This window comes from Polypterus senegalus, chromosome 15 (assembly GCF_016835505.1).
Source record: "Polypterus senegalus isolate Bchr_013 chromosome 15, ASM1683550v1, whole genome shotgun sequence".
NCBI classification, from domain to species: Eukaryota; Metazoa; Chordata; class Cladistia; order Polypteriformes; family Polypteridae; genus Polypterus; species Polypterus senegalus.
This window is the reverse complement of record NC_053168.1, coordinates 106,064,131-106,077,873: the sequence shown is the minus strand read 5'-3', so window position 1 is coordinate 106,077,873 and position 13,743 is coordinate 106,064,131. Positions and strand designations below refer to the sequence as shown.

Here is a 13,743-nt window from a genome sequence, read left to right as displayed (position 1 = left end):
TTTGATGCCACTTTCAGGGTAAAGTCCTTTTTCCTTTCCATACATGGCCACATTTTTACTTCCTGACCCTTCTGCTGGTAAACATCTTTGTGAGTCTTTTTGAATGGTCAGAGTGTCCCCCGAGGTACTCGACCTGGGCGGGTACATAAACTCACATGGTACAGGCTGACAGCTTTGATTGGCTGACTCTAGTTTATTGGGCGTGTTATTCCCCATTGACCTACCGGCCTTTTTTTTATTTGGCCTTCAGATAGTCTGGATACTCTATTGATTAAAGAGGCACCCATCACTGTCTGTGTGGCCTTACAAGTACATTTATATTTATGTTTTATGGGGAGTCCACCCTACTCGACAACCTACCACATGATCCAGGGTCTCTTCAGATGGCGTTCATTTTTCTTTTCCCCTCCTGACCATAGCATCCTCAGTAACATTATCTGACATTCGCAGTTCAGGCAGGGTAAATTTTCCAGCAAAAGCTGATGTGGCTGTTGGAGTGACTGTTACCCAATTCCCCTCTCACCCAGATCAGGGATTATTTTACACTGCTCCCCTTTATTATGTACTATGCAGGGTTCACTCACCTGTATAGCCGAATCCACTTTAGTTATGGTATTAATACCCTGCTGATGAAGGAAATGACTCAGCGCTTCAAACAGGAGTCTTATCAGCTTTCTATCTTCTTAACAGCAGTCTCTATGTTGCTAAGGAGTAAAATAAATGGTTGTAGCGGCTTCAGTAGGGTTGCAAGCTGTTCCCATTTGAGTGGCTCTTTGGGCTTTTCCATGGGTTATCAGCAAGGATTTCGTGCATTTCTGTCACCATCGGCTGAGTTGGACATGACCACAACTTCCAGCAGAGGCTCTGCCAGTGCTACCAGTGAGAAGTATGGATTCGGTCGATCGCGGACAGGACTGATCCATCTTGGTGATATAAATTTGTTGCTGGGATCGAAACATTTGTCCTATTCCGATCGATCGACACCAGGAGACATTAGAGAAGGACTCACCCATCTTGCTATTGTCTGTGGTTTGGCTGGGTTTTATTTTAACTTGCGCCATGTTGATTTTCCTACCCTGCCCTGGGATGATCCATGTGACCATCCTCAATGAATAGGGTTCCAGATTTGTGAAGCTAGATCAGCTGGACCGCTTGTCTGTGTCATCTTGACCAGGTGGGGTATAACCTGAGGCAGCAGCCACATCTTTCACACTGCACAGAGAGGGATCAGAAAAATAATAAAAATAATACTTCGGCAACCTTAACACACTACTGGCACACACCTCCGTACCCGCCATTCTGGTGTAAATGCTGCGGAGGTTGTCCATTGCGTTTTCCGACCACCACCGATTGTAGCACCGCCCAGTCCATCCTTCCCACCCGCCAGGTAGTTTCACAGATGAACAGCGTTGTCTAGTATCTGGCTTCTTGGAATTTTTCCATTCTTTCTTGTGGATTTCTTCCCAATTCTCTGTACAAATGGTAATGGAAGAGGAAAAACAAAAAGAAGCAAAACAAACAAAAATATGCAAAAATCGTGTGGGGGGTATGCACTTGCAATACAATCTATATTAAATAGGTTTCTGCCAACCAGACAGCCAGAAATCCTGCCGACTACACCAATTGTGATGTAAACCGGTGCATCAGCCTGCCCCAAACCCCAACATGAACACACAAAGAGTCCTGGGTTCAAATAAAGGATGGTTTATTAACCAAATTCCTTCACATTTAACAAAAAGCACAGGTTTCTCTTTCTCTCTCTCTCTCCACAATAATCTATTTTCCTTCCACAATATTCTCTCTCACCACTGCACTACCCTCCTCCAGTTGAGTGTATGTCCTCCCAGCTCCGTCTCACCTGGGCAACTGAGTGCAGTCCCTTTTAGTGAGGACCTGGGATTATTTCCGGTGCCAGGGTCACTACCCCATGGAAGTACTTCCAGGTCATATGGAAGTCCCATTTTAGGGACCGCATTTCCTGACAGCGCCCCCTTGTGGCACCCATGGTCCCCAGCAGGGCTGTATTGCTGGATTACATCTCCCAGCATTCCCTACTGGTTCCCAAATGGGTGCTGATATGGAGGGCTGCTGCCATCTCCTGTTCTGGAGGAATAAAAAGTCCCCAGCAATATCTTCTGCTTCCGATGAGCTGTCCATCCATCTCCTCCAGCAGTCACTTCCAGATCTGGCTCCTTCCTTTCTCTGGTCGGGATGCCCATCCAACCAGTGTGGCATCTACAACATCAAAGCAGCAACATATAAATACAAATGTTGATTCTAAATCTCAACACTCATACGTACAGCATCATCCAAATCTAACTGATAAATAATTAAAACGATTTGTTAGAAAGTTGTCTTTGTTAGACTGAAACAGATAAAAACACGATCTATATATGAAAACAATTTTTCCAACTAATTTAATTAGTAATATGAGAGTTAAGAAACCATTTAAAAAGTAACACTATTGTCATTGTTTTATTGCAATTATTGCACGTTTTCACTGTTAACGTCTAATCTCTCATCCAGTAACAATTGAAAAGTGAGTGAAGTCACTTGTGTTCAATTTTAATCTGCAGGTCACCTCTTTTACTCATACTAGTGATGGAGGGGTGTGATAAGCTAATTCAAATTGACTTCTATGAGTTGTGCAAAATGGCATAATGTCATAATCCCATCCCATTCCACAAATGACATTTTTTTGTGCTTGAGAACTTTATTTGCCAATACATACTGTTTTGTTTAAAATGGGCTCTTGAATAGTAGACTGATTGACATAAATGATTGGGTGAGCTGCCTTGCTTTCCCTTTCCTCACCTAATTGGTAGCATTACTTGAATATTTGAGTGCTTGAAAAGTGGCAGCTAATTTTATTCTCTTTGAATTCTGCAATACTCTTCTGAATTATCAGGCATTACTATGAGGGGCCAAACAGACCATAACTCATGCATTTTGCACATACTATATTGGTTTATATTTTTGTAATATTGGTTTGCCTATGAAAAACAACTGTTTGTGTTCATATGCTATGGGTTTGCATAGAAACTGGACTGATATAAGTTTTAATGCTATTGGTTTACATATAATCTACCCTGACTGAGCAAACTGTTAGGAACATCTGTGCACCTGGTCCAAGTAATTATCTAATCAGCCAATCATGTGGCAGCAGTGCAATGCATACAATCATGCAGATACAACTCATAAGCTTCAGTTAATGTTCACATCAAACACCAGAATGGGGAAAAACATAATCTCGGTGGTTGTGGCATGGTTGTTGGTGCCAGACAGGTGGTACTTCTATAACTGCTAATCTCCTGGGAAGTTCATACACAACAGTCCTTAGAGTGTGAAAAACGAAAAACATTCAGTGAGCAGCAGTCCTGCAGATGGAAACACCTTGATGAGAGAGGTCAGAAGAGAGTGGCCAGGCTAGTTTGAGCTCACAGAAGGGCTATGGTTACTCAGATAACTGCTTTGTACAGCTGTGGTGAGCAGGAAAGCATCTCCGAATATGCAAGATGCCAAACCTCGAGTTGGATGGGTTACAACAGCAGAAGAACACGTCACGTTCCTCTCCTGTCAGCCAGTTGCTTATTGGGATCGGCAGGTGGCCCCACCTCTTGGAGGGGACCACCCACAAAACACATGGTATATAACACAGGCTTAGATACAGACACAAAACACATAAAGAATAGTGTAAAGCATAAGCAAAAGAAATAGTAAGACACACAAATACATCAAAAATGTACAACAAAGGCTAAAAAACAAGCATTTGAACCCCAGCCAGGAGAAGAACCTTGGGTGAGACATAACCGGTGATGAGCAGTGCCTGGTTTCCTCCAGACCGAGACCCAATAGTTTAATCAGAATAGACAATTTTCTTCTCAGTCCGATAGTCCTTCAGGTACCATTTTGATTAACTTTTTGCCTTCCATTTTAATTTTGACTTTTGATACTGTTTTGAAGCTCGATCGTTTGTCTTTTCGGTTCTGAGGTTCTGACCCTGCTTTGTTTAATGACAGTCACTTCACCTCCTTCTCCATCCTTTACCTGTAACCTGACTCAGACCTCATTGTGTGTCAGTGCAAGGACACTGTTGTGGGAGTCTTCTTGTTCATTCAGATGAAACTTTGCAAACCTAAGATGTGCTGCCATTTTCTTTTTGAAGAGAGAGACCTCTTCCTTTCTGCCCCTTCATTAAACCCAGACGGGTTCAGTCTTTTTCTAGTGGTAGAATAATAAACTATAATAATTAAAATGTTGACAGAGGTGTATAGACCTATAGATGTAGTTTTTAACCTCTTTTTTTGATTCCTTAGGCATCATACAGTCTGATTTTTGGATGAATTTGTTGGTTCATCCAGTTCTAAAAAAAACTGGCGGCACTCTTGAATGTTCTGCATTCATACAAAATCCTCATTACAGAATGATGAACTTTCACATTATATGGAAAGTGCCTCATAACTCATACATCCATAGATTCATAAGCAGCAATGATTGTGTCTTTGGAAATACTGCATATGTCTTTTGTCCTTGTCATGGTGTTACTACAAACCTGAATGCTCCTGATGAAGTGGCAACACTTCCTAGTCTTGATCAGCAGCACCTGGAGCAAATGACCCAGTCCATGGATATGGAAATCTCAAGTATATCCACAATTTTCACACATGACTTCTATACATTGGCTTATTTGTTGAACCAAAAATAGAATATTTTGTGTTGCCTGTCATCGGAGATTAAATGCATCTCTTGTGACTTGGTGAGGATTGGATAATTGCTAATCTTGATATGTGAAACCATAGACTAGGAAGAAGGTGTACTTTGTCACATCGCTGTATAATGTCGTAGTGGCCTTCTTCCCCATTTGGATACATTATAGTGAGAAGGCAGAGACATTTAAGTAGTAATTAATAAATATGCACACTGCATAAAATATAAAGGTTATCATATCACACAAGCTAAACCAGTCCCTGTAGAAAATGAACTGGTGAGGCACATCATTAGGAGATAAGGAATGTAAAGCAATGCAAGATACTGAGGGGGATTACAGGATCCTTCAGGTGTGCTGATGTTATTCACTGAGACTTTGAACTTGTACAGTAATCAACACAGAGATTAAATATATAAAGTTGGCAAATCTAGGATCCTAGCATCAGCATCTAGCAGAGACCAAAAAAGAAGATCGCCCTCCTCAACCAAGAATACCGAGCTGCTGGGATGCCATATGAGTAGCACTTGGGTGACTCTATCTTCAGCTAAATCCAGTTCAGACACATTCAATTTCTTACTTATGATGGACCCTGAGCGTGCCATTCCACCTGCCCCTATGACAGCAATAAGATAACACAGCATTATTATGTGCCTCCAAATCATTCTGGGAAACCCTCTACAAAATAAAGACACAATATGAAAAACTACAGAGTGAAGAAATTGCCAGTTGTGTCGCAATCACCACTCTCTCATTCCTGATGTATGAACTAAGTCAAAGAAAATCTCCTCAATGGCTGAATTCTTTTACAACAACATATCTAAAAATGTAACTTTTAGACAAACATTTTGCGTGCAGAGCCTAGGATTGCATTTTCTGAATTCATTAGTTTCAATGAGAAAATACAGACAACGTGCAAAAAAGCAGATATGCGATGACCATGATGAATGTGTGAATTGTTACGGTCATGACGCCTTTGACCAAACTGATTCATCTTGTGGGTGATAGGATTCCTTTATTTCTTCATCCATTCAGCTACTTCATGAATATTGTAAATCTCTGTGGTCACTGCTCGAGCATAAAAGGCTTTCCAACTGAGCTGGAGTTGCTGCGCTCGAAGCACTTCCAAACTGAACAGTGACGATGATGATGATGATTTACATTGCGTTGTTTGCCATGCTCCTGACTCCATCAGGTAAGTATTTCATTTGATTTGATCTGCTTCATCTGTTGCTTGAAGTGCTTGTCTTTCCAATTGAAAAAACACAATGAAATGAGCCAAGGCAGGGTGGTCTTCTTAATCCTTTTTTTAAAGAAAATCTATTTTTACAGGTGGCTTTGTCTTGGCTTACCTGTATTGTTCACTGTTGCTGCCTCAGAGTTCTAGAGATTTGACTTAATTTGCTAATGTGGTCCTTGTCTATGTGATGTTTGCCTGTTTCCCCCATTTTTCTGTATTTCTGTGTATTCTAGATTTGACAACATAGTGAGACGTGCAGTTAGACTGGACAGCCTCAAATCGTTCAGACATAACTCAGAATTCCCTGTAACTGACAAACACCCGTTCAATAAGAACCAAACCGTGTGCCTGATGTTGTCAGGATAGACCCCACACTTATATTATAATAAGTAGTTTCTGAATATGAATGAAAGAATGAGGGCAGCTGAAAAGGCATTATGAATGTATCTGCAAAGAATAATATACATACAGCAATAACAAATATGAAACATCCCCATTTATAATGTAAACTTGCTCCTTTCATATGTATTTTATTTTTGCATATGTTATAAATAATAACTGGCTTATTCATATTTGATTGAAATGTTAGTGGACATAATTACTGGTTAAGGCTTTGGACTTTAAACCCTGAGATTGTGGGTTCAGATCCCACTACTGGCACTGTGTGACCCTAACCAAGTCACTTGGCCTGCCTGTCCACCCATTGGAAAGCCAAAAGAAATGGAACCAGTTAGTCAGTCATTGTCCAACCTGCTATATCCTAGCACAGGGTCACGGGGTCTGCATGGAACCAATTGTATCATAAATGTTGTAAGTTACTTTGGATAAAGATATCGGCCAAATAATGAAACACAGATGTAAACGTAAGCAGGTCAGTGTGTGGAGGCTGACTTCATTGGAGGTAAATGGATGTCTTGTGTTTTGTCAGTAGAGTGTCCACTGCTACTCATCACGATGGTCTTTGAGCTGCTCCAATTTAAATAATGTGACCGGCCAACATGTACCTCAAAGAGAAAACACACAAGTTGAATTAAAACCTTATGCAATAAAATTCAGGAATCTGTAAGTTGCACGTAAGAATAATCCTCATATACTTCTATTATTTCCAAATAGCATCCATTTATCCAATTCAGTGTTATAGGAGGTTGGTGCCTAAACTCATACAGTATGCATGCCAATGGGTATACCAAGTAAACTTCATTTGCTTTATTCATCACTGTACTTTATTACTTTTATTGTCACTTGTACAGAGCGCAATGAGACTTTTACTTGCATGTCTCATCAACCTACAGCACGTCGCCACTCTTCAGTACTTCTAGTCCAGTGGATCTCAACTTTAGTGCTGTGGACTCCCAAGTGGCTGCAGGTTTTTGTTCCAACCAGTCATTTTACCTCTAAATGACCTCATTTCATTAGCTGCTCTTTTTCCTCTTCTCTAATTCTGAATTCAAGAAAGCACAGTAATATGATTTCTTTATCCATGAGACATTTAGAAATGTTTATATGTTTCTATATTTAACTCTCTCTTTTCTTGTTTCCTATTGCTTTGCCTTTTTCTGGGTAGTTTGAGCCCTTAGTTGTAATCTAATAATGATAATTAACAAGAAGCGGAGCAGATACCCGGGCAAAAGACACTAAAAGGCTGAAATTACTTCAGCATCAGACTCACCAACATGCTCTTTAGTAAGCAATGGGTTAAATAACCAGAACATCTGGAAAAGCAGAATAAAAATCATGATGAACTAAAAATGACGCTAAATTATCTTCATAAAACTGACATAAATGCTTGGTACATTCTGATAAAAGTTTACCAAACTTATACTTGTAATTAGGGTGGCACGATGGTGCAGTGGTGGCGCTGCCGTCTCCCAGTAAGGAGGTCCTCCCTTCATGCGTGTCCTCCCCGTGTCTGCATGGGAGTCTTCTGGGTGCTCCAAAGACATGTGGGTTAGGTGGATTGGCGATACTGAATCGCTTGAGGTGTTTTTGTGCGTTTGCCCTGTGATTGACTGGCGTCCTGTCCAAGGTTTGTTCCTGCCATGTAGCCTGGGATAGGCTCCTGTGACCCTGCTCATGACTGAGTGGGTTAGAAAATGACTGAGTGACTTCTGTAATTTCTACTTTCACCTAAAGACATGGACAATAGAACAGTAACAGCTTGTTTAATAAGGTAAGGAGCCCAATTAAAAACAAAATCTGCAGGACTGAGTTTGAGAACCACTGTCAGCTGGTCAAGCTTGGGCCTTACCTTGACACTTCTGGAGCGTTCCATTCCCAAACGGCACTTTGCAACGATAACGGAGAGTCAAAAATTGCAACAGTTCAGTTTCAAAATCGGTAATGCAGTTATTGTCAGGACAATCATAGTTTCAGTAAACCTATCATGTTGGGGATGGCAAAACCCAACCGTGGTGTGGTGAACCTCTGCCAAGGCATACGGCGCCTTGTGAATGGGAAGTGTGGAACGTAAAACTAAACGGAATATTCCGTTGCATGTTACACAAGGTGATGACTTATTGTGGATACATTTATATAACCTTCACACATTGATACACGTCAATTATAAATGAAGAATAGTCAAGAATACTCTGTTGTAAAAAAAAAAGAAGAAGAAGAGAAGAAAGATAATGGATCTATTGATGCATAATGCATCCAGTTTTGCACAGAACTCTTACTTGAGGAATTTTTTTATAACTGTTATGCATATGTAATTAAATGTACACCACGTTTGCATACTGTGTGTTGGTTTAATGGTGGGTTTGTAAATACACAGGGAATTTCACAGGGGCAAACGACATTATTACAATTCGGAATTGAAGGGTTCAGGAGATCTACTCGTTGTAAAGTATTCTCTCCTCTGGATTAAAGTAATCAGTTTATTTGTTAAGATTTTTTGCAAGCAATAACAGACCAACGTCTTTTCTTGTAGTGTCTCTTAAAGTGCACTCTGATAGACTCGCGAATGAAATCAGCATCGATGAAAATGAGTTTTATGAAGAGCTGGTCTTGTCCGTCTGCAGTGATGTGACTAAGGTGAGTGCTGACGTTTTGAATGTTTTCTAAAATGATAGTGATGTTTGCTCAGCTCCTGTTTCTGTTGACTATGTGAGAAGTCATTGTACTGTTTCACCTCCATTTTTAAAGAAATATGAATAGATTTTACACGTCTACGAGCGTAACATTTTTGATGGAATGACCCTGCGCATGATTGTTGTCCTTTGCTCTACTCTCTCGTTTCATCATTCTCCACACAGAGTTTTCATGTTTGCCCACTTCTGCGTGAGTTTTCCTCCAGCTGCCTTAGCTTAGCCTCACACAACTCCAAAAATGTTGTGCTTATCTGTGATTGGACACTGTGCTGAAATGGTGTCCCATCCAGACCAGATTTATGACTTGTACCCATGTTGCTGGAATAAACTGCAAACCCTTGCGACACACAGACGTATCGATCAACTTTAATGGTGTTATACTGTGCTGTTTTTTGATGGACTAAAATACAAAGAGCAGCAAGGTCAGCCATTTCCTTTCAGGTTAAAAAATAAACTTGAACCTTCAAGCTCAAACGTGTTACCTCTCTAACTGACTCAGTTATGAATTCCACTTTTAGTTATCAATGCATCAGTGCATTTAGCTCCAACCTACATACAACAAAACAACATGGCATACAGTGTGAAAGAAAACCTATCGGCGACTTGTTGATGTGATGGGTTGTTTTGCTGCCTCACATCACTTGGAACTCATCCTGATGACCAATTTGTCTTCTCATGTTTGTGTAGGTTGGTTTCCTCCAGGGGTCAAAGACTTTATTTTCCTCCCATGACTGATAGATTGGTGATTTTAATAAGCCTGGTGTGTAGTTGTCTCATAACTAACAGGGCTACTTCAGTCATACGCCGATAAAGGCCACTTCATAAAATGAACAGAACACTTGTTTCCATTTGATATGCAATGAATAAACACTGGAGGGTTATGAATGTTTATTAAGTGCTGTCAGAACAACAAAAATATCCAAGAACTGACTGGCGTGTTTGTGTTACAGGTGAACGTGACCTCTCCGAACTTCATAATGTGCAGAATATGCACATATGTTGTTGGGAAAGTGAAAGCATTAGTCCCTCCAGGAACCGCGAAGGTAAGTGCACTCAAAGGAGCTCTTTATGATTTGACCCGTTTTATTTTCTCCATCTCGATTTAAAAATGTGTTCAGCTGCTGCCAGCGTCATTGGGTTCATGCTGGAAGTGGGCAGCGTCTGACATCATTACCGAGCCGGTCAGCGTTGTACATGCCCTGCTTCATGTGGAGTCAATCAAAAAGTCTCTTGCATTTCTTTGTGGGCATCATTTTCACTGATGGTTATGGAATGCTTTCTATTTTTTTGACCACATCTTTTGGCTCAGTTTATATGCATATGCTGGTTTTCAACTCTCTTATTATACTTCCAGACTATGATTTTGGTTTTGCTCACTGACTTTGTTTTCTAAATTCTTCTTCTCTTGCTAGTTGACCGTGGCTAGATTACACTTTTAACTTTCTCCTAATTACATTTCTTTTCAAAACTGATGCCATCCTGCACAGTCAGTGCAATCCCTAAATGGAATGGAATCCAATGTTGCCTCCTGGAATGCCACAGGGCATTGAGTAGGCTTTGAAAATGGATGGAATTATTTACAAGTGTTGGCAATACAGTGATGCCCTGGTTGGTTCTGTTGCCTGCCTCACAGATCAAGGGTTTGAACCCCAGACCTGCTAATCGTCTTTATGGTGCCATGTCCTGTCATGATCCTAAAGTTGTCAAGGACAGGATCTTAATATCCAGTTACCTTGAAAAAGACAAGAGGCTTTTGAAATGTTATTCTGTGGTCAGACCTACAGGGACACAGTACATTATGGAAACACCTGTCCTAGTCCCACTCATTGACACCTTATTCAATCACCATGGGGCGGCACGGTGGCACAGTGGTAGTGCTGCTGCCTCGCAGTTAGGTGACCTGGGTTCACTTCCCGGGTCCTCCCTGCGTGAAGTTTGCATGTTCTCTCCGTGCGTGGGTTTCCACCAGGTGCTCCAGTTTCCTCCCACAGTCCAAAGACATGCGGGTTAGGTGCATTGGCGATCTAAATTGTCCCTAGTGTGTGCTGTGGGTGTGGCGTTTGTTCCTGCCTTGCACCCTGTGCTGGCTGGGATTGGCTCCAGCAGACCCCGTGACCCTTTGTTAGGATATAGTGGGTTGGATAATGACTGACTGACTAAATCACCATGTGTTGCGGTGTCCTTCTTTTAATTTTCAGGATGGGGTCATTCGCATTCTCCACACGGTTTGTGACCGACTGCCTGTGTTCCGTTCAGTCTGCAGGAATATTATCTCAAATTTCCTGGGCCGACTAGTCGATGAGATCATTGCCAACGATAATCCAAAAGTCATCTGCCAAACCATGAGCTTTTGTGCTGCAAAGACCTTTTATCGCTAGGAAGAAGGCATAGCTGGGACATCTCAGGTTTGTCTTTCTGTTTTTTTTCTTTTGTAGCCAAATATATAGAAATCTGCACAGACATGTCAGTTTAATGTTCAGACTCCAGTTCACTAAAACATTTACCCTGACTTGGTATCTACTGAACACAGAGTCTTGCTTTGGGTCGAGTACTTGTGACTACCTGGTTGTTAGCCTCATGAAATGTGTGAGTGTTGGCTATCAGCATTAGAAAAATCTGTGATGTCAGGACATATTGGCCTTCATTTACATTAGTATGTGTCAAAGATTGCACCCAACAAATCATATGGACAAGCTGACTACAAGATCAGTACAAATGGTCACATTTATATATAAAAAAAAGTCTTAATTTATCATATTACAATGTAGTTCAGATGTTCTCCCCAAGAACAGACGACTAAAACAAACACAAAACAGCGGCCTGATATATACAGTATGTTAGCTACTACTTTAAGCAGCATTGAAAAATCCGATAACTTTTCAGTATAATATCTTGTGCTATAGACACAAAGAAAGAAAAGACTAATGAGCAGTCAGTTAGTTTTAAATGATATAAAATACTTACAGCACAGCCTCAAAACTCACCAGCTGCCTTGGTGCATCATTTCTTTGGTGGATATTACATTGATGACATACAGAAAGATAAAGGCGGGTTTATCAGACTAGACAAGCTAGTGCTTTATTTGTCTCAAGGGGGGAAATTTGGCTTTTTGTAGAATCTCAATAAAGAAACAAATAAACAGATATTTTAACAAACAAATACAATGCAGAATTACTAAAAAGAAAGGAAGTTTCCAACTTGGCTAAAGAATAAAGGGCAGTCACAGCTGCAGTGAGACATGATAAAGGCATATTTCCACCTAAGCTCTACTTGTGTTTCTGCTGAATAATTCATTGACTTAAAGTCCTCAGTGTTAGTGTGCCAGAGAGAGGATGTGCAGCGTTGTTCATAATGGCACTCAGTTTTGACTTCATTATCTCCACTGCTGCTTCTTCCAGTGGGTCAATATATATATGTATATATCATATATGTAATGTAACCTTGACTGACTCACCCACCCACCCAACAACAAAAACACTATTTACCATTTAGCTAAAATGCTGAAATTTGTCAGGAATGTACTGTTCATGTACGCCAGTAGGAATCTACTATCTAGTCTATATACAGTATATATCTATACTGACTGACTGACTGACTGACTCATCACTAATTCTCCAACTTCCCGTGTAGGTAGAAGGCTGAAATTTGGCAGGCTCATTCCTTACAGCTTCCTTACAAAAGTTGGGCAGGTTTCATTTCGAAATTCTACGCGTAATGGTCATAACTGGAAGGTTTTTTCTCATTTACTGTAATGGAGTTCAGCCAGTTCCGTGGGGGGCGGAGTTTCGTGTGACATCATCACGCCTCCCACGTAATCACGTGAACTGACTGTCAATGCAGTGCGTAGAAAACCAGGAAGACCTCCAAAACGCGCTGAAGAAAACATGCATTACATAATTGAGAAGGCAGCGAAACAATAAGAAGCGAGCGAGTGACATATACTACCATATTAATGAGTGCTGCTACCTCGGAAAGCAAGGTGTAAACCTAAACTTTAAATTAAGTTCATAGACAGGGTGCCGCTGGTGTTTCTCATGCCCACGGGTAATGCGGGATACAAGTTTAATGAGAGGACGCAGGATATAAACGAGAGTTTTGATCACTTTGTAACTAAGTTAAAATTGCAGGTGAAGGGGTGTGCTTATGCAAATTCCGAGAGACTGTGTTTGTGGGGGATTGACAGTTAACGCGGGGGGGAGTCACGCGTCATCATCTCCCTCCCATTTACCTCATTTCGCTCTGAGCTGAGCTCATGCTAACGCGTCTTCAAGCAACTTCATCAGACTGCCACCAAATACTCACAGAAAAATCCACAAGTTAATACACACGCTGTCTCTAGAGTTTCTCCACACTCAATGTATTCCTTGCGCCCCCTTTATACCCTCTAATCTCCAATTTCAATTCAGATACCTCCAATTTCCAGTAAGGTTCAGCTGCGCTGACAAGTAATAAGTCTCAGGGACAGACCCTACAAAACGATGCCATTGATTTCAGGCAAGATTGCTTTTCTCCTGGACAACTATACTTGCATTCTCAAAAGTGAGCTTGCACAGCTTCGTCATATTACAACCGGAGTGCAGCCAGAAACTTTTAAGTACCGGGTCTTAGATAACATTAAATTAAGCCGTAGACATCGCAACATCACACAAGATAGCAGCTCACGAGAACTTACTGAACGCAGTACGAGTGATCACTTCCATGCATCAAAC

At 41.0% G+C, this 13,743-nt stretch overlaps 1 protein-coding gene across 1 annotated transcript in view; it reads left to right on the top strand.

Annotated features, from left to right (window-relative positions):
* The first annotated feature begins 5,823 nt into the window (after positions 1-5,823).
* Positions 5,824-13,743, top strand: part of LOC120516078 (antimicrobial peptide NK-lysin-like) — a 22,262-nt gene continuing 14,342 nt past the window's right edge. The window contains exons 1-4 of the mRNA XM_039737535.1: positions 5,824-5,900; positions 8,875-8,978; positions 9,985-10,077; positions 11,233-11,439. Coding sequence (XP_039593469.1) covers positions 5,849-5,900; positions 8,875-8,978; positions 9,985-10,077; positions 11,233-11,412 — 429 coding nt within the window. The 5' untranslated portion in view covers positions 5,824-5,848 and the 3' untranslated portion in view covers positions 11,413-11,439. The remainder of the gene's footprint in view (positions 5,901-8,874; positions 8,979-9,984; positions 10,078-11,232; positions 11,440-13,743) is intronic.